The following is a 23,454-nucleotide window of genomic DNA, read 5'->3' as shown; positions in this document are numbered from 1 at the left end:
TAAGCAAAAAAGTACATCTTTAATCACAAAATCTCAGTTTGGAAGCAACAGTTAGCAGCATCTCTGGTCTCAACATGCTAGATGCCAGCAGCACCACCCCCCCCTCCCTGGTTGGGACAACCCAAAATGTATCCAGACATTACCAAATGTCACCTAGGAAGAAACCCCCAACTCCCACTCCCTTGTGCATTGAGAGCCATTAATTGAGTGCATTCCATACCCTACCCTGATCCTCCTCACTCAGACAGTGGTAAACTGCCAGGGACACTCACCAGCATCCAAGATTTGCACTGTGGCTGGAAAAAACAAGTGATGAGGGCCCCCGCTCTCAAAACTTAGGCAGAGACTCTGGGACAGAATTGCCTACATAAAAGATGCTATCTGATGGCCTGACCAGGTTACCAGGTGACCAGGATGACTGAAGCTGCTGCCTCCCCCTAATTCCTTTTCTGTTTCTACTCTTTTACTTAGCAGCCTGCAGTGTCAGATGATGGCCCGCTCCAAACATGATCACTGCCATCCTTGCCAATGCCCTTAGAAAGCCCCCACTGGCCTGATCTGATTTCTAGAGGTAGTATGTCACTTAGGCACCCTGCCTCCATTATTTTCACTGTTCCAGCCCCTCAGGCCTAGCAGTATGATCTACAGACTTAGGGAAAATGCAAAAGCTGAGACCCTTGTCTCAGCAAAAGCTGCCTCCTTGTCTACTAGCACTCCACTATAAGTAGTAGAGCTTTGGGGTGCCCGGGGTGGCTCAGTCGGTTAAGCATCTGACTTTGGGTCAGATCATGATCTCATAGCTCGTGGGTTCAAGCCCCGCGTCAGGCTCCGGGCTGACCGCTCAGAGCCTGGAGTCTGCTTCGAATTCTGTGTCTCCCTCTCTCTCTGCAATTCCCCCACTCACACACACTCTCTCTCTAAAATAAACATTAAAAAAAAAAGTAGAGCTTTTGTGTCAGTATAAATACCTGTGTGATTACAGTAACCTCACCTGTGATGGTATAAATGCCCATAATTGTCAGTAAGATTATGGTGGCCAGGTAGACGTCTAACCCCAAAACCAGTCTCATGAACATGGCACCAGTACAGATCTCCACCTGAAATGAGTACAAAGGAAACAGGCTGCATTTTCATTTCCAGCTCAATCAACAGCAGTATCATAAAGACCCTAGAAGCCATCTGCAGGAAGTGGTCTATGGTTAGCACATTCACTCCGTCACTAATGGACATGGGGTGAGGGCTACCCAAGTTCTGTTGGGAAAAAAGGCTTATGCCCCATGAGTTCAACCAAGGTCAGCACTTTTAGGGCTTGGGTCAATCCAATGAATTCAGTTCATACAAAACTTGGCCTATTCCTCTCTAGACCCTTAGAACAGGGAACATGCTCAGAGAGTGAGCTGTTCTTAATAGTTCTGCCATTGGAAGAGGCAAAGGGGACAGCTCAACAGGGGATGGTAAGTTTTTTCTCTAAAAGACCAGATAATAAATACTGTAGGCTTTGCAGGCCACATACTGCCACTGCTTTCCACAACCATTTAAAACTATAAAAAGCCATTCTCAGCTCAAGGACTGTACAAAGCAGAACATTAGGCTGATTGGCCTGCAGGCTGGATTTGTTGATCCCTGGTTTGGCTGGCACTGATTTTAAAGCATCTGCATATCATTTAACTGGCTAATCTCTTGCCTAGTTATTCTGGTCTCCAAAGTAGGGATGCAATGGGCAGAGATCCTCCCTTTATTCATCTATCCATTTATTCACCAAATGTTTACTGTGCACCAGCATAGCAGATACTCGACAGGGTTCAGAAGACACAGGGCTACTAAAACTCAGTTGCTGCCCCCAAGAAGCTTATATTTAGTGACAGAAACTAAATAGGCAATTTCTATGTAGTGTGATAGGTGATACTCACATTGTATGTCTGTATGCATGCGTGCATGTATTTATTTATTTATAGTTTTTATTATAGAGACAGTATGAGTGGGGGAATGGGGCAGAGGAAGAGAAAGGATCTTAAGCAGGCTCCACCCTCAGTATACAGTTCAATCACATGACCCTGGGATCATGACCTGAGCCAAAATTAAGAGTTGGACACTCAACCAACTGAGCCACCCAGACGCCCCTCATTCAGTCAGTTAAACACACACACACACATTTATCAAGTGCCTTAGGTGCCAATAATTTTCTCAGCACAGTGGGTAATGCAGTGAACAAGCCAGGCAAGGCTCTCGGCCTCAACAAGCTTGCACTGAAGTGGAGAAGGCAGATAATCAGAAAGGTAACAGATAAATTATTCTCACATGGTAACAAGTATTACAAAAAAACCCACCAAAACATAACAATGAAATAGAGATTGACTGGGTACACCCATGGAAGGCCTCTTCAAGGAGGTGATATTTGAAATTTTTTTTTGAGGGCGGGTACATTCTAGACACAGTGTGAAACAAATGTCAGGGGCTTTCAGTGGGAATAAGATTGGCAGGTTGGAGAAACATAAGGCAGGCAGTGGGGCCAGAGCCTGGTGAGAACAGGGGAGGAGACCAGGAGACAAGGCTGGAGAGGCAGGGACTAGAACAGAACATCCTCACAGATCATAACAAGGGGCTTAGGTTTTCTTGAAAGGGTGGTGGAAATTCCTGGATTGTTTTAAGCAGAGGAGTGACATCACTTAATGACATGACATAGATTAAGGCCAAGGTTCTCTAGAAACGCGGAGGGACCTGTAACTGAGGCGTGGGAGACAAATAAGATGCCCCTGCCTTTATTTTTTGCAAAGAATTATTAAGCTATTTTTTTTTCTCTGCTCTAGCTTAGACAGAAGAAAACGTAAGTAACTTATGGGGCCACAGAGTGAACTGCTGACACCAATCTAGCACCATCCTACCTACTGAATTTTTGTTGTTTTGTTTTGTTTCTTGGGCTGGCTTTTATACAACTCACCGAGATCTTATTGAAGATATAGAGGAATAAGTACAGAATAGCAAGGAGGAACTGGATCCGGAAGCCACCAAACCTCTTCCTCAAATATTCTGGCATTGTCATCACCTGTACAAGCAATAAGAGAAGTCACCACCAGACAGAGTGCCAGAAGAGGCAGACCCACAGGGACGCACCTTGATCACAATGTGCTGGTCATCATAGAGACACAGCTGATGGTGGGGGGGGGGGGGCAGGGATAGAAGTTGCAGCAGGGTCACCCACTCTGGCTTTGGATTCCATGCCACCTGTTAAGATGGGGGAAATAAGAAAGGAGAAGCAATAGTATTGTCTTCAAGAAGCAATCTCCTGAAAGTAGAAGGAAATCTAGCCATTTGAAGATGTCTCATGATGACAAATCACTTTCGTGAAATAATCCTAGAGCAAATTCAAATACCTTATCACACACTACAAATATAACAAGTACTCAGGAGAGACAGAATTTGGGGCGCCTGGGTGCTCAGTCGGTTAAGCAACCAACTTCGGCTCATGTCATGATCTCACGGTTTGTGAGTTTGAGCCCCGCGTCGCCTCTGTGCTGACAGCTCAGAGCCTGGAGCCTGCTTCGGATACTGTGTCTCCTTCTCTCTCTGCTCTTTCCCCGCTCATGCTCTGTCTCTCTCTCTCTACTTCAAAAAGAAATAAAAACATTTAAAAAAAATTTTAAGGAGAGACAGAATTTGACTCAACAGCTCTCCAACCTGGTCATCTGTGCCCATGCTCTCATGTGTGTGCTGTTTGCCCCAAACAATCCTGTTCATTTCGATTTCCATGGTCTCAGGCTGCATGCACCCCACGACAGGGATGCATGCATGCACAAGATGTCTCTTTGTTCATTAGATGCTTGGACCCAAGTGCAGTGCCAGGCTCACAGTAGGTGAATAAATTTTTGTTAAATGTATACTGTTCCACTTCTATCCCAAGTATCCTCATATGGGCTGCTGTCACTGAGTGTAACAGAATGGCTTAAGCAACAGAAATATTATTATCTCTCAGTTCTGAAGGCTAGAAGTTCAAGGTGTCAGCAGGCTTGGTTCCTTCTAGGGGCCGTGAGGGAAGGATCTGTCGAGGACTCTCTCCTTGGCTTGTTGATAGCTGTCATCTCCCTGTGTCTTCCTATTCTCTTTCCTTTGTACATGTCTGTGTCCAAATTTCCCCTCTTATAAAGTCATACTGGATTAGGGCCCACCCTAATCATTTCATTTTAATTACTTTGAAGATCTTATCCCAAAATGCAGTCATAACCTGAGGTAATTTCCTTGGGATTATGGCTTCACCATTGCAGATGCTAGACAACATGGCAAATAAGCCTTTCACATTTTTAATGCCGCTCTACAAATATTTACAAATTTTAACAGTTTTATAAGGCATAATTTATGCACATAAAACTCTCTCATTTTAAGTGTAAAGTTTGATGAGTTTGGGAAAATGTACACAATTATACAATCACTGCCATATTAAAATATTAATCATTCTCTTCTTAGATGGATTTTATTTATCTATTTATTTATTATGGGGGGGAGGGGCAGAGAGACAGAATCCCAAGCAGGTTCCATGCTCAGTGTGGAGCCTGACACGACGCTCGATCCCACCACTATAAGATCATGACCTGAGCTGAAATCAAGAGTTGGATGATTAACCGACTGCTCCACCCAGGTGCCTCACAAAATATTAATCATTCATAATGCCCTCCATAAACCCCCTAGGGTTTGCAGTTAAGGCCTTCAACCCACCCTTGGTCCTAGCTGTCCCCACGGATTGGCTTTTCTAGAATTTTAAATAAATAGAATCATATACTATGTACTTTTTAATGTCCTGCTTCTTTCACTGGCCTGATGTTCTCGGTTGAGATTCAACCACATTGTTGCATGATCCCTCTTTCATGCTGAGTAGTATACCACATCACATGTTGTTTTTCTACTCTCTTACTGTAATTTAGATTATTTCTAGATTTGGCTATTAGGAACACAATTGCTATGAAGCTTCATGTACAAATTTGTGTGTATACACATGTTTTCATCTCTCTGGGGTTGGCAAAGATCTATGTCCAGGGAAATACTACTGACTGGGTGGTCAGGTTTAATTTGTGAACAAACTGTCAAAGTGTCATGGCCATGTGATTCTGTATTCCCTCAAGAAATGTATGAATCCCATTTGCCCCACACCCTCTCCAGCTCTTCTCCTCTTAGTCATTCTGGAACAGTGGTATCTTAAGTAGCATTTTCCTACTATAAAAAAAATATATCTTTCAAAGAGTTAAAGGTTATGGGGCACCTGGGTGGCTCAGTTAGTTAAGCATCCAACTCTTTTTTTTTTTTTTTAATGTTTATTTCTGAGACAGAGCATGAGTGGGGGAGGGGCTGAGAGAGAGGCAGACACAGAATCCGAAGCAGGCTCCAGGCTCCGAGCTGTCAGCACAGAGCCTGACGTTGGGCTCGAACCCACAAACCGTGAGATCATGACCTGAGCTGAAGTCGGTCGCTCAACCGACTGAGCCACCCAGGCGCCCCAACATCCAACTCCTGATCTCGGCTCAGGTCATGATCTTGCAGTTTGTGAGACTGAGCCCCATGTCGGGCTGCAAGTTGACAGCGCATAAACTGCTTGGGACTCTCTCTCTCCCTCTGCCTCTTCCCTGCTCAGGTGCACTCTCTGCCTCTCTCAAAATAAATAAATAAACTTAAAAAAAATAAAATTTTAGGGGTGCCTGGGTGGCTCAGTTGGTTAAGTGTCCAGCTCTTGACTTTGGCTCATGTCATGATCTCATGGTTTGTGAGTTTGAGTCCCACATCTGGCTCTGTTCTGGAAACAGAGCCTGCTTGGGATTCTCTCTTCCCCTCCCCCCCCAACTTGTGCTCTGTTTCTCTCTCTCTCAAAATAAAAATTTTTTAAATGTTTATTTATTTTGAGACAGAGAGAGAGAGAGAGAGAGAGAGAGAGAGAGACTGAGTGTGAGTGGGGGAGGGGCAGAGAGAGGGAGACACAGAATCTGAACCAGGCTCCAGGCTCTGATCTGTCAGCACAGACAGAGCCTGACGTGGGGCTTGAACTCACGAACTGCAAGATCATGACCTGAGTTGAAGTATGACACTTAACCAACTGAGCCACCCAGGTGCCCCTAAAAATAAATAAATAAACTTAAAAACAAAACTTTTATTTTGAAGTCCCATATATCAATTTCCTCCTTTATGGTTTTAGGTTTTTTGTGTTCTGGTTGAGAAATCTTTCCCTACTTAATCACTTTATTCTTCTTTATTTTGTTTTGCAATAAGGTTTTTTTAAATTAGCTTTAGGTGTACAAATAATTATTTGATATTTGTATATATTTCATCTACATTTTTGAAGAGTACTTTTGCTGGATATGGAATTTGTGGTTGACATATTTTTATTCCTTTCAGTATTTACATATGTCATCCTAATGTTTTCTGGCTTCCATTGTATCTGATCAGAAGTCATCCATTACCTGTATCATTTCCTCCCTGCATATAATGTATTTTCTTTTAGTTCTCTCAAAATGTCCTCTTTATCTTTACTTTTAGCAGTTTGACTATGATGTTAACCTAGGTGTAGCTTTGTGTTCATTGGTGTTTGTTAAGCTTTTTGCATGGAAAATTAACATTTTTCACCACACTTGGGATACTTTCTTACTATTTCTTCAAAAAAATTTTTTCTGCCTCTTTCTTGCTCTCCTTTCTGGGATACCAATTACATGTACGTTGGACTACTTGATATTGTATCACAGGTCTCTGAGGCTTTGCTCCTTTTTCTTCAAAATTTTTTCCCTTCTGTTCTTTCTCTTGGGTAATTCTTATTGAATTCACTGATTCTCTCTTTTGTCATTTTGTTTGTGCTGTTGAGTTCCTCCTATGTATTTTTCATTTCAGCTACTGTGCTTTTTAACTTTAGAATTTCCATTTGGTTCTCTTCTATAGTTTCAGTTTCTCTGTTGAGAGGCTCTATTTGTTCATTCATTAGTATCACATTTTCCTTTATTTCTTTGAACATATTTATAATAGTAGGTTCAAAGCCTTTTTTTGTTAAATCAACATCCGGGCCTGCTCATTTATTTACTGCTTTTTCTTCTGGAGTGTGGGTCACATTTATATTGCCATTTCTTTGTGTGTCTAATAATTCCTGGTTGCAGACTGGCCATCATAGATCATATGATGTAGCATTCCACAATCTGCTTTGTTCTTCTGAAGATTGCGGTTTCTTGTTGTTGTTGTTGTTGTTGTTGTTGTTTTGTAGGCAATTAACTTACCTGGACTCAAACTGCAACATCTTTCATGTCATCCCACCTCCCACTCCTACACTGAAGTTTATAGCTGCTGATGTCTATGATTGTTTTTTCAGCTTCTAGCTGCTGCTAATTTAGCCTAGTCCTATAGAGGTTTTCTTTGCACTTGAGTAGTCTCACAGTCAGTCAAGGTTTCATGCAGAATTTATGCCAAGTTTATAAACTTTGATTTATACTCAAAGTTAATTCCCTCTTTGTCTCCCTTGTTTTTGGTGCTCCCACAAAAGTTTCCTGTTGCTTTGTTAGCCCTCTGTTCTCTCCTCTGTTATGGGTAAGACTTGTTTGCCACTGCCTACATTGTGTGGGTTGGGGAATGTACTCAGTCCTAGGCACTGTAAAGTCACAGATCTCACACGTATAGCTCTATCTCTGTAAGATAGAGCTCCCTTTGGTTTCTGTCTTTTTTTTTTTTTTTTTTGGCTCCCTGGGTTCTCATGCATGCATCTGTACTTTGGTGGTCAGCCAGGGATCTGAGCTTTTTCTATCTTACTTTAAAATCCCCCTCTACCTCAAGGACATAAAGATATTCTATACTTCCTTATAAAAATTCAAAATCTTTTGCCTTTCCTATTTAAGTCTTTAATCAATCTAAAATTATTTTTGTGTATAATAGGGATCCAATTTAATTTTTTCATATGATAATCAATTGACCCTCCTTTACTCAGTGATCTGCAGTGCCATTGATGTCATAAACCAAGTCCATGTATATGAGTGTTCCTTAGTTATTTCTCTTTTCCACTTGTCAGTGTTTTAACTCTTGTGTCAATACCATACTGTCTTAATTACTATAGCTTTATAGTAAGTCTTGATATTTGAGGGCAAATCTTTATTATTTTTCGTTGATAGGAGTATCTTTGCTACTTTTATGCTTTTTTACATACATTTTCTTTTTTCCAGCTTTATGGATATATAATAACATACAACATTGTGTAAGTTTAAGGTGTACAACACAATTTGATATACATATACTTGCAAAATGATTATCACAGTAAGTGATATCTATATACTATACTTGCAAAGTGATTATCACAGTAAATATCTCCATCACCTCATATAATTACCTTTTTTTTTAATGGTGAGAACTTTTAAGATTTACTCTCTTACAACTTCTAAGTATATAACACAGTATTGTTAATGATAGTTACCATACTACTTAAAAAAAATCCTTGTAGCCATTCTGTGCCTTTTGATTGGAGAATTTAATTCCTTTATATTTAAAGTAATTATTGAAAGATAAGGACTTAAATACTATCTTACTCATTGTTTTCTGGCAGTTTTGTAGTTCCCTTGTTATTTTCTTCCTCATGCTGTCTTCCTTTGCAAATTGATGATTTTCCATGGAAGTATGCTTTCATTTCCTCCTATTTATCTTTTGTGTATCTACTGTAACTTTTTGCTTTTTTGTTACCATGGGGTTTACATAAAATGTCTCATAGATGTAATAGTCTATTTCAAGGTGATAAATTTGATCACATACAAAAACTGTACCTTCTACTCCCCATCTCAACATTTTATGTTTTGATGTTATAATTTCTTTTTATATTAGGTATCCATTAAATAATTATAGCTATATTTTAATATTTTTATTTTTTATTATTTTTAAATGTTTATTTATTTTGAGAGAGATACAGAGAGCGTGAGCAGAGGAGGGACAGAGAGAGAGACACAGAATCCGAAGCACGTTCCAGGCTCTGAGCTGTCAGCACAGAGCCTGACATGGGGCTCCAACCCACAAACTGCAAGGTCATGCCCTGAGCCAAAGTTGGACACTTAATGTTCTGAGCCACCCAGGCACACCTAGTTATTTTTATTTTTTAATATTTATTTAGTTGAGAGAGAGAGCAAGCAAGTGGGGGAAAGGCAGAGGGAGAGGCAATCTTAAACAGGCTCTATGCCCAGCAAAGAGCCTGATGTGGGTCTCAGTCTCACGACTGTGAGATCATGACCTGAGCCAAAATCAAGAGTCAGATGCTTAACCAACTGAGCTATCCAGGTGCCCCTCTCCTTCATTTCTAAAGGATAACTTTACCAGGTAAAGTATACTTGGTTGGCAGGGTTTTTTTTCCATCACTTTAAATATATCATCCCACTCTTTCTTGGCCTGCAAGGCTTCTGCTAAGAAATCTGCAGATATCATTATGGAGGTTCCCATGTATGTGAAGACTTTTCTCTTGTTTAAAAAATTTTCCCTTTGATTTTAGACACTTTCATTATAAGAAAAAGAATACAGTTTTAGGTTGAAATTTGGTGGGGGGACCCATAGGCTTTATGATCTTGGATATCCAAATCTCTTCCCAGATTTGGGAAGTTCTCAGCCATTATTTCTTAAAATAAGCTTTCTGTCCCTTTCTCCCTCTCTTGTCCCTCTGGGAGCCCCTGATGTGTATATTGTTTTTCTTAATGGTATCCCATAGTCTCATAGACTTTCTTAACTTTTTCATTGTTCCCCTTGAGTGAGTTATTTCAAATGACCCGTCTTCTACTTCACAGATTCTTCTGCTGGATCCAGCCTGCTATTTATGTGATCTATTGCACTTTTCATTTCATTCATTGTATTCTCCAGCCCCAGAATTTGTTTCATTATTTTCATGATCTCTCTCTGCTAAACTTCTCATTTCCTCCATGTATTGTTTTCCTTATTTTATTGAATTGTCTTTCTGTATTTTCTTGTACCTCACCAAGCTTCTTTCAAACAACTATTTTGCATTCTTTATCAAACAAATCTCAGATCTCCATTTCTTTGGCATTGGTTACTAGAAAACTGTACTCCTCTGGTGGTGCCATGTTTCATTGATTTTTCATGTTCCTAAAAAAAAATTTTTTTTAGGTAGGTTCCATGCCCAGTGTGGAGCCCAATGTGGGGCTTGAACTCATGGCCCTGAGATCAAGACCTGAGCTGAGATCAAGACTTGTACACTAAACTGACTAAACCACCCAGATGGCCCCATGTTTCTCAAATTTTGTATTACTGTCTTTGAGGAAGCAGTCACCTCCACATCTTTACTGACTGGCTTTAGGAGAGAAATACCTTCTCTAAGCTCTGCTAGAAATTCCAAGGCTTTCTCAGACTTTTTCTATGGATATACCTGCTCCACATTTCTTGTTCCTTTTTTGGGGGAATCCTTTTTAAGATTATATGTCTTCTCTTGATCCTGCAAAGCCAGGCCAAGTTCTGACAGTCTCCCATTGCTTGCTTTCCCTAGGGCAATGCTGAAGTTAGTGTGCTTTCCTCAATCCCACAGAGTCAGTATGGCTTTCTGTGAATGCTCACTAACTTTCTACAAAAAACACTTGCTCTTGCCACCATCAGGGATGCAGAAAGAGAGCTGGCCAGAGGGTGGAGGTGCATGTGGGTGAGGTGTGTGCCCTTGGGCCAATTGAGGGGATCTATAGGTGAGGAGACCCCAGCAGCTCACTGGCAGGCTTCCTGATAAGTCTGCAAAGTAATTAGTAGGATTCATGTTCCTCTGATCATGGCTGAGAGCCATGTGCTGTTCTCTCAGCCTCTCCTCAGCCTCCTAGATGTGCGGCACACCTCCATATTCTGGATGGGATGAGAAACAAGTGGGTCCTCTTGGCAGACTTCTGCACAACTGGATTGCTGAGCACTTACTCCCATACTCTCAATTTCCCCTGTGGGAGAAATTTCAGAAGGTCTCTCTTGGCACTTAGCTGTGCCACCTTGGGGAAGGGGTGGGACATAGGTACACTGAAACTCTTCCTCTCACTCTCTTCATTACATCCAGTCTTCGATTTTCTTTTTTCCAACAGTGTGCTAGAACTTCTCTAGTGGAATTCTGGTCTTCCACAAAGGCCCTCTTATCTGTGGGTGATTACTAAATTGGTGTTCTTTGAGGGAAGATGGCAGAAAGCTCTTATTCCACCATGTTGATGATGTTATTCCACATATCTTCACAGATGTGCAGGCCAGATGGTCTCTGTTCTCTCTCAGCTGGTCACTGACATGTATTTATCCCCTTATCTCCTACATACATTTTATTATAAATTTTTTTAAAGTTTATTTATTTATTTTTGAGAGAGGGAGAGAGAAAGCATGAGCATGAAGAGAGGAGAGGCAGAGAGAGAAGGAGAGAGGAAGAGAGAGGGAATTCCAAACAAGCTCTGCAATATCAGCATGGAGTCCGACATGGGGCTCAAATTCATGAACCATGAGATCATGACCTGAGCTGAAATCAAGAGTCGGACACTTAACCGACTAAACCACCCAGCTGTCCCCTACATACATTTTAGAATCAGCATGTCAAGTTTCTAAAAAAATTCTGTTTGGAATCTCATTCCCAGCACAGACTAATTTGGAGAGAACTAACATTTTTAGGATATCGTCTTCTAGTAATTAACATAGTTGTTCGTTTCATTTATTTAGGTCTTATTTTTAGATAAAGTTTTCAAACGTTTTCTGTAAAAGCCCTAAAAAGTGAACCCTTGAATAAGGTCCAGAGGGAAACAGCAGGCAATTACCAGCATCTGTGTACCCAAGGCCGAGTGATGTTATTTCAGGCATTTCTCAGGGTTTAGGGAAGTCAGTAAAACGATCAAAAGACTGAGAAGTTTAACTTGCCTCCAGGATATGTTTATGTACACATGAAATATTTGTAAGAAAAAATACTATAGAGAACAGAGTAACTGATAATGGCTACTCACCCCAGCCTTAATGTAAATAGGAGAAAATATCCAACCAAGAACACACAGCAGAAACGGAGCCTGAAACCAAGAAAGAGAATTACATTAGGGTTCCATCTAGGGCAAGCTCTTAAATGAGATGCAAGCTCAGTGACTTCTGTTTTGAGTCTAACAAATGTATCAGTACTGGGGAACCTTATAAACAACAGCCCAAGCACACACCTTCTAGTACAATAAACTACTTACAGGCACTTGATCTTTGCCTATGAAAGAGTGCCTTCTTAATTTGGCGTGGGGGGGGAGGCGGAGGCTTAACTGAGCCAGTTTTCAAGGTATTTATTTATTTATTTATTTATTTATTTATTTTTTCAACGTTTATTTATTTTTTGGACAGAGAGAGACAGAGCATGAACGGGGGAGGGGCAGAGAGAGAGGGAGACACAGAATCAGAAACAGGCTCCAGGCTCTGAGCCATCAGCCCAGAGCCTGACGCGGGGCTCGAACTCACGGACCGGGAGATTGTGACTTGGCTGAAGTCGGACGCTTAACCGACTGCGCCACCCAGGCGCCCCTCAACGTATTTATTTTTAATATTGTTTGTCTATTTCCAGAGAGGAACAAAGGTGGCTTATATATAGAAGATAGTTAAAAAAAAAAAAAGACCAGAAACCATTCAGAGAAATGAGGGAGAAACTCTACCAAAATTTCATACAAGTTATTGAAAATAAGTAATAAATTTGGCTCTGGCTTTCTTACAAAGAAGGGGTAAGGTAAGTTGAATTTATAAAGGAGATGCTAGTAAATTCTGAGAAGTAAATGGCGGTAAAGGCCAGGGCTTTTTGCTAGGCTTGAAATTGACTCGGCTAGAAGTGTCCTTTATTTTTGTAGTCTATAAGGAGAAAGATGAGACTTAGAAAGTAGGGAGCTTTCTGATTTACCCAGAAAAGTCAGATGGTTTATACAGAAATAAGTTAATAAGCCCAAGACTTATAAATTCACTTATATTTAGGCGAACAAATTCTATGTTCTACAACAAATATATCCCACAGATTAAATAAAAATCCATTTAATAGGTTTTATGGTTCAAACCTGGTATTCTTAGGAGGTCATTTAGGAGTTTTGTAGTAATTAGTTGAATATCCTGAAGAGCACAGTTGAGCCCATTCTCAATACATACTTCAAATATACACATGCATATACATACACACATACATGTACATATAGACACATATACCTGTGTGTTTACACATATACACATATATATCTGTATGTATATCTACACATAAACATGTATGTACACCTATATTTAAATGTTAATATGGTCTTTTCTCTTTTTCCTCCCTGGATGTTCTCCTAAAAGTTCTTTGTTCATTGTATTCCTACGGCCCTTGGGATGTAAACATTCTCTGTCTCTTCATTAACTTCATTAACTAAGAAGAATGAAAACTAGCACAATCATTTTGAAAATCAAAGACTTGGTTCTTTTCTCCTGTGACTTCTAAGAGGTCTTCAATATTACCAGAGGTAGAAAGCAAGTTTTTATATTTAGGAGTTTTATTTGGACAATGATAAAGAGGGAGGTTAGTTGCTGCACAAGGTATTACTTACATTCCATTCAAAGGCCCCAATAGCAATCCCTGAAGTTGCTCCTATTCCAGCCAGGCCCATGAAGTGGCCACTGCCAATACTGGAGGCAAAAAGAGAAGCGCCTATCTGAAAATCAAAAGGTGATTACCTAGCAGAACTATCAGTCCAACTCCAAGAATTCATTTTCACAAATGTAAACCGAATTTTCCATTTTCTCAAAAGCGATTATTCCCTGGGCAGAAATCCCATTTATGTTTCTTCTACACAAACACCCTACCTACAAATTAGAAGCCAAGTGAGAAGAGAGAACATGAAAAAAGAATGGCCATTCTTACATTGCCACATTTCACATGCTCCACCCACTTACTTGCAATTCCCTAATGCAGAAATATTAGCAGAGTGCAATTTCATCATTGTCTAAATAATTTAAAAATATCAATAATCTAACTGGTTGTAAGTGATTGGTTAAAATACTAAGGTGCATGAATATGATGAAATACAACGTAGCATACAGAAAGAATAAAGGAGCTTTTCATTAAACAATAAGGTAAGCAATATGTATGATATAATCTCATTAAAATTTTATGTGTGCATCTTACATTTGCACAGATATATGCTTATATATGCATGGGAATGGTTCTGGTTTTATATATATATATATATATGTATATATATATGTATGTGTATATATATATGTATATAACAAAATATTTCTGGAGTTATGGTTATAGAGATGGAATGAGGAGAAAATTTCAAGTTCTATACTTAGACTATAACTTTTGGGCTTTTTACAATCAACATCTGTTACTTTCAAAAGAAAAAATTCCTAGAGGTATTTAAATGAGCAAAATCCCTCCTAAACCAATAACAGCTTTTTAATTGAGTAGAGATAGCCACTCCATTCAAAACAAAAATCCAACTATGATGCCTTTGACATGAGATAGATTTTAAACTAAATTATCAAGAGAGGTTGAAAATAATGAAGCCTTTTAGGTAAAAACAAACACCTCATCACTGACAATACTGACATAAGATAAAGTAGTATTCAAGATCAAAAGCATTAGGGGCCCCTGGGGGCTCAGTCAGTTAGGCATCCACTCTTGATTTTGGCTCAGATTCATGGGTTCAAGCCCCACGTCAGGCTCTGTGCTGGTGGTGCAGTCTGCTTGGGATTCTCTCTCTCTCTCTCTCTCTCTCCCCCTCCCTCTCTTTCTACCCCTCCTCATAAATAAACATAATAATAATAAAAAAATTTTTTTAAGTAACTTTATAGTTACCTTATAGAACTACCTTTTACAAGGTAAAATGCACTAATAAGCCATCGTTGAGAACATACAGATATCAAATACCTTAACAGGGACAATTGTAAGGCAAAAAAGTCTTAGAAGTGGCACATAATAAATACTCAAATAATAGTAGTTATTTTTATTATTAAGAATGTTCACTACATTTACCATAATAGTTAAAAATTATATACAGTCTAATTTGCCCAATAATATGGTATTTAAATGGTGGAATGTCCATATGATATAACACTATGCAACTGTATATAAATATAAAATAAATCTACCTATCTATGTTTATACAGATGTTGGAAGTTGCTAGCATGTTATTAAATTAAAAGATAGCTTTAAAAGGCACCATTTGTTAATTTAATAACTACTAATAAATGTCCATTGCCAACTATGCCCAGGCACTGTTCTAGGTATTAGGGATACATTAGTGAGTAAACTAGACAAAAATCCCTACTCTCATGAAGCCAACATTCTTTTGGGAAAAAGAGAATAAACAAAATAAATTAGAAGATTATTTTATAGCATGATAGTAATAAATACTATAGAGGAAAAAAAAACTGGAGAGGTGGATAGGAAGTACTGGGAAATTGGGTGGTTAGGGTAGACTGTCTGAGAGAAGAGTTGAAGAAGACCAGAAGAGGTGGGGGCACAAGCCATGGGGATTCTGGGGAGAGTGCTCCAGCCAGAGAAAGCATCAGGGGCAAAGGTCCTGAGGCAGAGACACAGCTGGGTTGTTCAAGGACACTGGCTGGAGATGGGGAACAGGCATCCTGGGAGGCAAGGTCAGAGAGGTAACGAGGTACAGGACATCTGTGCCCTACTACAGGCCACTGTAAGGGGCTGGACTTTCATTTTAGGTGACATAGGCACCCCAACAGGGTTTTAAGCAGAAAAGTGACTTTGGTCTGTGCCTTCAGATAGGCGCCTATGGTCTGACTTGAGTTTTAATAGGCTCTCTTTAGCTGCTCTGTTGAGATTGCTTATAGAAGAGCCAAGGTAGAAGGAGGGAGCTCAACAAGCTGTTATACTTAATCCAGGTGAGAGACAATAGCAGCATGGACCTGGAGGCAGAGTTGATGGGAAGTGGTCAGATTTGAAAGATATTTTTTAGATCGAGTTGCAGGATTTCCTAATAGATGGGATGTTGGGTGCAAGAGAAACTAAAGCATCTAACAAGACTCCATGTTTGCTAACCAGAGCAACCAGAAGATGGAGTTGCTATTCAGGAGAAAAGAAAGGTGGTGAGAGAAGCAGATTTGCTGAGGGAACTCCAGGGCTCCCTTTGGGGCTTGTTCAGTTTGAGATACCTGATAGACCTCTCAGGTGCAGTGTCAAACAGTACAGGTGTCATGTGTGAGTCTGGAGTTCACATGAGAGACCCGTGATTTGTTAGCATGTAACTGGTATTCAATGCCATGAGCTAGATGAGTTGCCAAGTATTTGAGTGTGATTGGAGAGAAGCAGTCAGGCGTGGGCCCTGGGGACTTCCAGTGTTAAGAAGCGAGGGAGATGGGGAAAACCAGCTGGGGAGACTGACCATGAGCAGCTGGGGAGGCAGCTGGAAAGGAGGAGAGCAAGGCGACAAAACAGGGAGGGAGGGAGGAAGGACTAAGAGCCTCAGAGTTTCACCACTGCCAAGCCAGCTTAGATGAGCACTGAGAACTGGGCACAAGAATAAGCCATGTACAATTTAAAAAAAAAAAAAAAAAAAAAAAGGAGAGAAAGAAAAGTCAGTCACATGGAGGGCCTCAACAAGAGCAGCTGATACCCATCAGGTATCTGCTAATAAGAATATAAAACAGGGGCGCCCGGGTGGCGCAGTCAGTTAAGCGTCCGACTTCAGCCAGGTCACGATCTCGCGGTCCGGGAGTTCGAGCCCCGCGTCAGGCTCTGGGCTGATGGCTCAGAGCCTGGAGCCTGTTTCCGATTCTGTGTCTCCCTCTCTCTCTGCCCCTTCCCCGTTCATGCTCTGTCTCTCTCTGTCCCAAAAATAAATAAACGTTGAAAAAAAAAATTAAAAAAAAAAAAGAATATAAAACAAAAAAGATAGCCAGAGTGGCAAAAATCATTCTTTTAGTTTCCTTTACTAATACCATAAAATATTTTGTTCATGAAGCAATAACCCTAACAATGAAAAGAGAAGCCACAGCAAAGAAATTAATAAATCATAACATACATAAACATTGGGAGGGCAAAGCATGTTACTGTCTCTTGGAAACCGTTAGAAGTGTCAGTTTTATGAGGCAATATGGGAAGAAGATTGTCATTTCTCTAGGTACAGAAAACATGACTACAGGTCTAAGTGGCTCAGGCAAAAGACTGGGGGCCTCACAGCCCAGGAAGAGGCTGTGTTGCTGGAATCCTCTGCAGAAAAATAAACTAAGGTAGGAGGCCCATTGCAAACATTTTTTTGCTGCATTCAATCTCTTTCTAAAGCAGGTTTACAAAAAAAAAAAGAAGATTCAAGTATAATTCAGAGAGTTAAATGCCAGGAAAATGCTTTTCCCCAAATCTCCCAGCTAAGAGGCAAAGCCATTTCTGCTAGGTTGTTGGATCCATCAGAGTAAGTGTACGTTCCTTTTCCCCTTGAATAAAGGCAATTTCTCCTTCTGAGACAAGATTTCTCTTTTTGAAGTGCTACCCCAGTGTGAAAAAAAAAATCTTTGCCATAAGACTGGTTAACATTTGAGGGCAAAGAATATTAATGAGTAAGGGCTTGCTTCTTATATAATTCTCTAAATGTACCTTACATTCCTGTGCTGGAAATGCATGTACATTTTTACATGTACATGTATATTTTACATGTACATTTTACAGTTAATTTTTTTTAATGTTTGTTTATTTTTGAGAGAGAGAGTGTGAGGTGGGAAAGGGCAGACAGACAGGGAGACACAGAATCCAAAGCAGGCTTTAGGCTCTGAGCTGTCAGCACAGAGCCCCATGCAGGGCTTGAATTCATGAGCTATGAGATCACAACCTGAGCTGAAGTTGGACACTTAACTGACTGAGCCACCCAGGCACCCCTATTTTTACATAATAAGTTATAAAGCAGCGCTGGCTCAGGCTTGCCTTGGGTCCTAGGAGGATGGGCCCTTCTGGTGACCCACATCTTCCTCCTCCCTGGGGCACTCCTACTCACTCTATCCTGGGTACAGGGTCATGGTCAGGCAGCTGCCTCTTCTGCTGTGGGGGTTTTGAGGCACTCCTCTTGGATGGAATAACTTTGAATAATGAATAATACATAAAAGACAAGAAATGGTTTCTACCCTGCCTCCCTCCATCTAGCATCATGCTGTTCCATACCCAAGCTTTGGTATATGCTGTTCCTTCTGCCTGGGATGCCCTCACACTCTACCTGTAAACACCTACTCCACCTCCAAATCCTGCTCAGATAACCCTACCTCTAGAAGACCTTTCCCATCTTGTACCCCCTCCACCCAGCAAGCCTGAGTTTACCTTTCATCAGTATCTGGCCTGTGCACCTCCCACCAGACTCACTGCTGTCCTGCACTGTAACGTGATGCAATTTGCTGGATACACATATAACTCCCTTTCTAGATTGTGGGCTTCCAGCAGGCAAGACTGTCTATTCCCCACCTGTGTCCTGGTACCTAGAACAATGCTTTGTACATACCAGGCACCTAATAAATGGTTAGTGAATTAAACTGAGTTGAATGAAAACATTTTGGTAAGAAACTACTTACGAGTTAAGCAAACTCTAATGAAATGACTTTCCCAATTTAGCAACTTCAAATTATTTTGGGTATAAGATATCTACATTAAAGTAACAGACAAGTTAACATGTGGCCGCCTAAGCGGATTGCCACATGCAAACCTTACTCACCGGCCACCATGCTAGATTGCGGCCAGCCAGGAAGAAGTCGTCTACTGTCCCACGACTGCTTGACAGGATAGCCTTAAAAACAAATGAAGAATAGAAATGCAAGAAACAAACTGCTCCAAAGACACAGATCTCTCAAACGATCACCTTCACTTATGCATAAATCTCTTTAGCAGAGACCCCCCAAATCCATTTTCCCTTTCTTTCTTTTTAGGAATAGAAGCCCCTACTCACTGGGTTACTCTGGCCACCCAGCAGGAGACTACAGTCTCTTCTAGCTCTGGTTGTGTGGACATCTCCACTTCTCTACACTTCTGAGAAATTAATATTGCTTCATTTTTTTCCCCCAACTAGTTAACCAGTGTCATAGCTTCTAGCAGAGTCTGGGAGATGAGTGGTTAGTGAATGTATGGATCAATGAGGAATGGCAAACCTGCACATGTGCCCAGCTTCTTCCAGAACAGCTGTCACTCTGCCATTATTACGGTGTCCTTCCAACACATCCAAGTCCTCTCTACTCAGGCTCCCCAGCTCTGATTCCCAGACTCTGATGTGGCCAAAAGACAATCCTGGGGATTTCCTGGAATGCCTAGGACTGGCATGACCTAAGGATGACAGCTGATTGACAGAAATATGTTTCTGTGGGAAGAGTGAACTTAAAAACTGCCGTCTGAGGGGTGCCTGGGTGGCTCAGTTGGTCAAGCGTCTTGACTCTTGATTTCAGCTCAGGCCATGATCTCACAGTTCCTAGGATCGAGTCCTGCTGGGCATGGAGCCTGCTTGGAATTCTCTCTCTCTCCCTCTCTCTCTGCCCCTCCCCTGCTTTCTCTCTCTCTCAAAATAAACAAATAAACATTTAAAAAAATCCTGCCATCTGAGGTATCTATATTATAATGCAATTTCCTCACATCATAAGCCTCAAACCAAAGAAACAACTCTCCAAATCAGACACATTAGGTTAGTCTCACCTCATCTAGTCACTAAATATTTACCAAGGGCCTACTATGTGCAGAGCTGAACTTTTTAAGGGAAGCATCAGCTGGGAAACTTTTAAAAGGACTTAAAAAAAATTCATCTGTTCTCAGAATAAAAGCATCCTCGCTTTCCACAAAGAGAGGACCAGACAGTAAGAAAAGCAGATCCTGGGGAGAAGGTGGCTTAAGTGCCTGTCCCTGCCTCTTCCTTCCTCCCTGCTCTCTTCTTGGAATAATAACACCACACAGCAGCCGGGCTGGTGGGGGAAGAAGATACAACCAACTCTTTCTCAAAGATCTCTGGGCTGAGACTGATAAAAAGAGAAAAACAAAAACAAAAAAAAAGTGTAAGTTTTTTCCCTTTACCATCCTATAAGAGCCAAGACACTAGCAGCAAAGACTGATTTCTCAGTTCCCTGGGGGACTCAGCAGACAGGAGTTGATGAATGCTTTCAGAAAGAAGTCCCATCTGTGTGAATGTGGGCAATTTGGTTCAGCAAGAAAAGGGTGGTTTAATAACTGGAAGAAAATAAAGCTAGATTTATCCATTGAATCATACATAAAAATAATTTTCAGATGTTCTAGAGATTTAAATATGAAAAAAACTATAAACTATTAGAAGAAAATTTGGGATAATATTTGTACAAATTTGGAATGGGAGAAAACTTTCCTAAGAAAACCAGGAAATCTAGAAGATGCAAAGGAAAAGAGAGATAGTTGACTTCTTCAAGGTGAACAAAAACTCAAATGACAGAAAGACACCATTAATAGTTTAGACCAGTGGCTCTCAACCAGAGATGATTTTTTTTCCCCAACCACTCAGGGGATATTTGGCAGTGTCTGGTTACATTTTTGGTTATGAATGGGCAGGCGTCAAGGATACTTCTAAGCATCCTATTATGCACAGGACAGATACCCACAATGAATTATCTGGTCCCAAATATCAGTAGTAAACACTGGTTTGGACAAATGACAGCTTGGGGAAAACAGATGAGCAAGTCAAATGACAAAGAAGTTGATAAAAGCAAACAACACAGATAAAAAATGGCAAACAAAAAGATGCTCAACCTCACTAGGAGTCTAGGAAGTACAAATTAAAGCTACAAAGACATACCACTGTCCACCCATCAGGCTGGCAAAACACACACACACACACACACACACACACACACACACACACACACACAGTAATGAGCAAGTCTTGGGGGAAAGAGCATGATCATATCCTGCTTGTGAAAAATGTAAATCTCAACAAGCTCTGGAGATTAGCATTTAGTAATATCTACTAAAATTTCAAATAAATGTATACTTCTGACCCAGCACTTCCAATTTTGGGAATCCATGCTACACAGATGAAAAGTACCAACACAACAATACCTGGCATCAAAACCAATACCTGGCAACAATCTAAGTGTAGATTAGTAGGGAAGAGCTGGATAGTATCTATTTGTGGGACTACTAGGCAGTTAATAACAACATAAGCTGTATCTCTATCCATTGACCTAAAGGATTCTCTCCACATATAGTAAGTGGGGGAAAAGGCAGGCTGCAGAGTAATGTGTATGATACAATCACATCTTCTATAAAGACAAAACACAAAATTCTACGTGTGTCTGCATGTTTGGATAAGCACTGAGAAAGGGGAGGGATACATGACCCATGGTTATCTCAGAGGGATGGGAATGGATGGGGGAAGAATAGTAACTTATTCTTTATTTATGCATCTTTTCGCTCTTACAATGAGCATGTTAATATTTTCCTAATTAAAAACAATATAAGATTATCCAAAAGAACAAATGGAAAGATAATACAAAGAAGGGAAAAGATCAGAGCATTCTGGATAACTATGTATGTTTTATGGCTCCCAGAACAGAAGGAACAGCAGGTTTCTTTAGGAAATGACCAGATGGCTTACCAGTCCTCTGACCTTGGCCAGACTTAGACCCCAAGTGAGTCTGGGACAAAACTGGGTGGGGGCTTCCAATTCAATGAGAGCACTAGAAGAAGGATCCAAAAATAAGTACTCATTATTCAGAGACCCTGTGTCTTTGGGTACTTAGAAGGATGTTTCTCATAACTGAGGCCAATTAAAAAAAAATCTTCAGTTTGAATGATCTGGATAAACACCCCAGATTTCTCCTTTATGTTTGGAATAAAGGGCCTATGTTTTCTCTTCTGGTACAAAATTCTCTTAATAGGATGGAGACCATGTCTTCATTACTCTATCAGCTTCCTAGCAGCATAGTGACTTAGTGTAAGCCCTCAAAAAGAGTGTCCAGTGATCGTATTTTGAAAGGCACAGCAAGATTCTGCACAGTAAGATCCTGCTCATAACCTGGTGAAGTGTCCCAAAGTAAAGGTCACATGGGCATGAAAGCTTCAGCTGGGTGGGGGCCACCCAGAATGAAAACTCTCCCATTGGTTTAGTGAATGGTGGCAGTCACCAGATATTCCTGCTTGGTGAAGCAGGCCAGGCAGAGGCTTCTGATGGTTAACAACTTATCGGAGGGGTGACACCATGACACCAACCAAAGCTGTCATACCCATCTGATCTTTCGCTGGAATGCAGGCCTGTCCCAGGGTAGCATGGTTAAAAGACACCTTTTTGAGTGCTTACGTACTAAGCTCTAGTGGGCAGATGGCAATAAAGGAGACATGGTCTCCACCCTCTTAAAAGAAGCTTGTACGAAGAAATAAGCTTTTTATTCAGATTTAAAGAGAACACTTAGAGCCCTAAGTTACTAGTGACCTTTGAGATTTTGCTAGCAAGGCAAAGGGATTAAGATCATGAGTCAGATCAGACAGCTCTAGGTTCAAATCTGAACCCAATCGTTCCCTGGTTACTTAAATTCTTTGAGCCTTGGTTTCCTCAACTGGGGAATTAGTGGGAATGACAGTATGTTAGTCACAGCAGGGTTGTGAGGACATGAACTTGAAGCACTCACAGCAGACCTGTCACTTAAAGGCCTAATCAGAGATAGCTGTCATTATTATCATCATCATGATCTTAACAGCGCCTGCTTATCAAACACCTCTCAGGTTCCAGGCAGCAAGCACGGGGGAGGGATTTGAGCCTGCTCATTTATTTGGGGGGGGGGGGGGGCGGCCCCCCACACGTGCGATTAATCAATATGGCTCCATTACTGAGGATTTGCATTTATTTACCTTTGGCTGGAGGGTAGGAAGTAGGTAGAAACAGGGAGAGTGGAGAGGTCTCCACTGGCCAACAAGGGCTGTGCATAGGCTGGGGCAGGATACTGGGGCGGGATGCAAGGTCGGGGACCAGGTGACTGGCAGGGAGTGGGTCAAACCCAGCCTGGGGTCCAGGGCCCCGCCTTCCCCTCCGGGCCCCGACGTACCCACAGCCCGATGCCCAGAACCAACAGGAAGTACAAAACCATCACCAGGATGTCTAGGGCGCTAGTGACGCCGAAGCCCAAAGCATTCCAGCTAGAGATGTCGCCATACCACGAAAAGCTCATGGTGGCGCTTCTGGGCCAGGTGAGTAGTGCGGGCTATCAGAGGAGACGGCAACGGCTCTCACTTTGGCTTCGGTTTTGGCTTTGGCTGTGGCTCCGCCACCGTAGTGCGTCACGGGAAGGGCCGCGGGGCAGCCTGGGAGTTACCTGCAGGCCTCGCGGCCCAGCGGGGCCAAGTCCCCTCCTCCCCCCTCCCCCCACCCTCCCAGGTTGGGGATCCCGCCTTCCTTAGGGGTTGGTCTATTTAGTGAGAAAACGAAAAGCCTTTCCTCACTGCTGTACCAGGTACAACACCCCCCCCCCCCCCCCCCCCCCCACACCCCGCCATTCCCCTGGGTGCGCTGCACTTCTGGAACTTAGACTTCG

General features: G+C 41.4%; 1 protein-coding gene across 1 annotated transcript in view; it reads right to left on the bottom strand.

Moving 5' to 3' along the window:
* LOC121010141 (sodium/glucose cotransporter 1-like) overlaps positions 1-23,184 on the bottom strand; it is a 58,736-nt gene extending 35,552 nt beyond the window's left edge. The window contains exons 1-6 of the mRNA XM_040443532.1: positions 22,969-23,184; positions 18,639-18,710; positions 13,521-13,625; positions 11,934-11,993; positions 2,939-3,043; positions 992-1,097 (exon numbers count right to left, since the gene is read on the bottom strand). Coding sequence (XP_040299466.1) covers positions 992-1,097; positions 2,939-3,043; positions 11,934-11,993; positions 13,521-13,625; positions 18,639-18,710; positions 22,969-23,091 — 571 coding nt within the window. The 5' untranslated portion in view covers positions 23,092-23,184. The remainder of the gene's footprint in view (positions 1-991; positions 1,098-2,938; positions 3,044-11,933; positions 11,994-13,520; positions 13,626-18,638; positions 18,711-22,968) is intronic.
* Between the last annotated feature and the right edge of the window lie 270 nt (positions 23,185-23,454).

The sequence above is a fragment of the Herpailurus yagouaroundi genome, unplaced genomic scaffold, assembly GCF_014898765.1.
Source record: "Herpailurus yagouaroundi ecotype Mexico unplaced genomic scaffold, PumYag 191, whole genome shotgun sequence".
Classification (NCBI taxonomy): Eukaryota; Metazoa; Chordata; class Mammalia; order Carnivora; family Felidae; genus Herpailurus; species Herpailurus yagouaroundi.
This window is presented reverse-complemented; position numbering and strand designations above follow the sequence as displayed.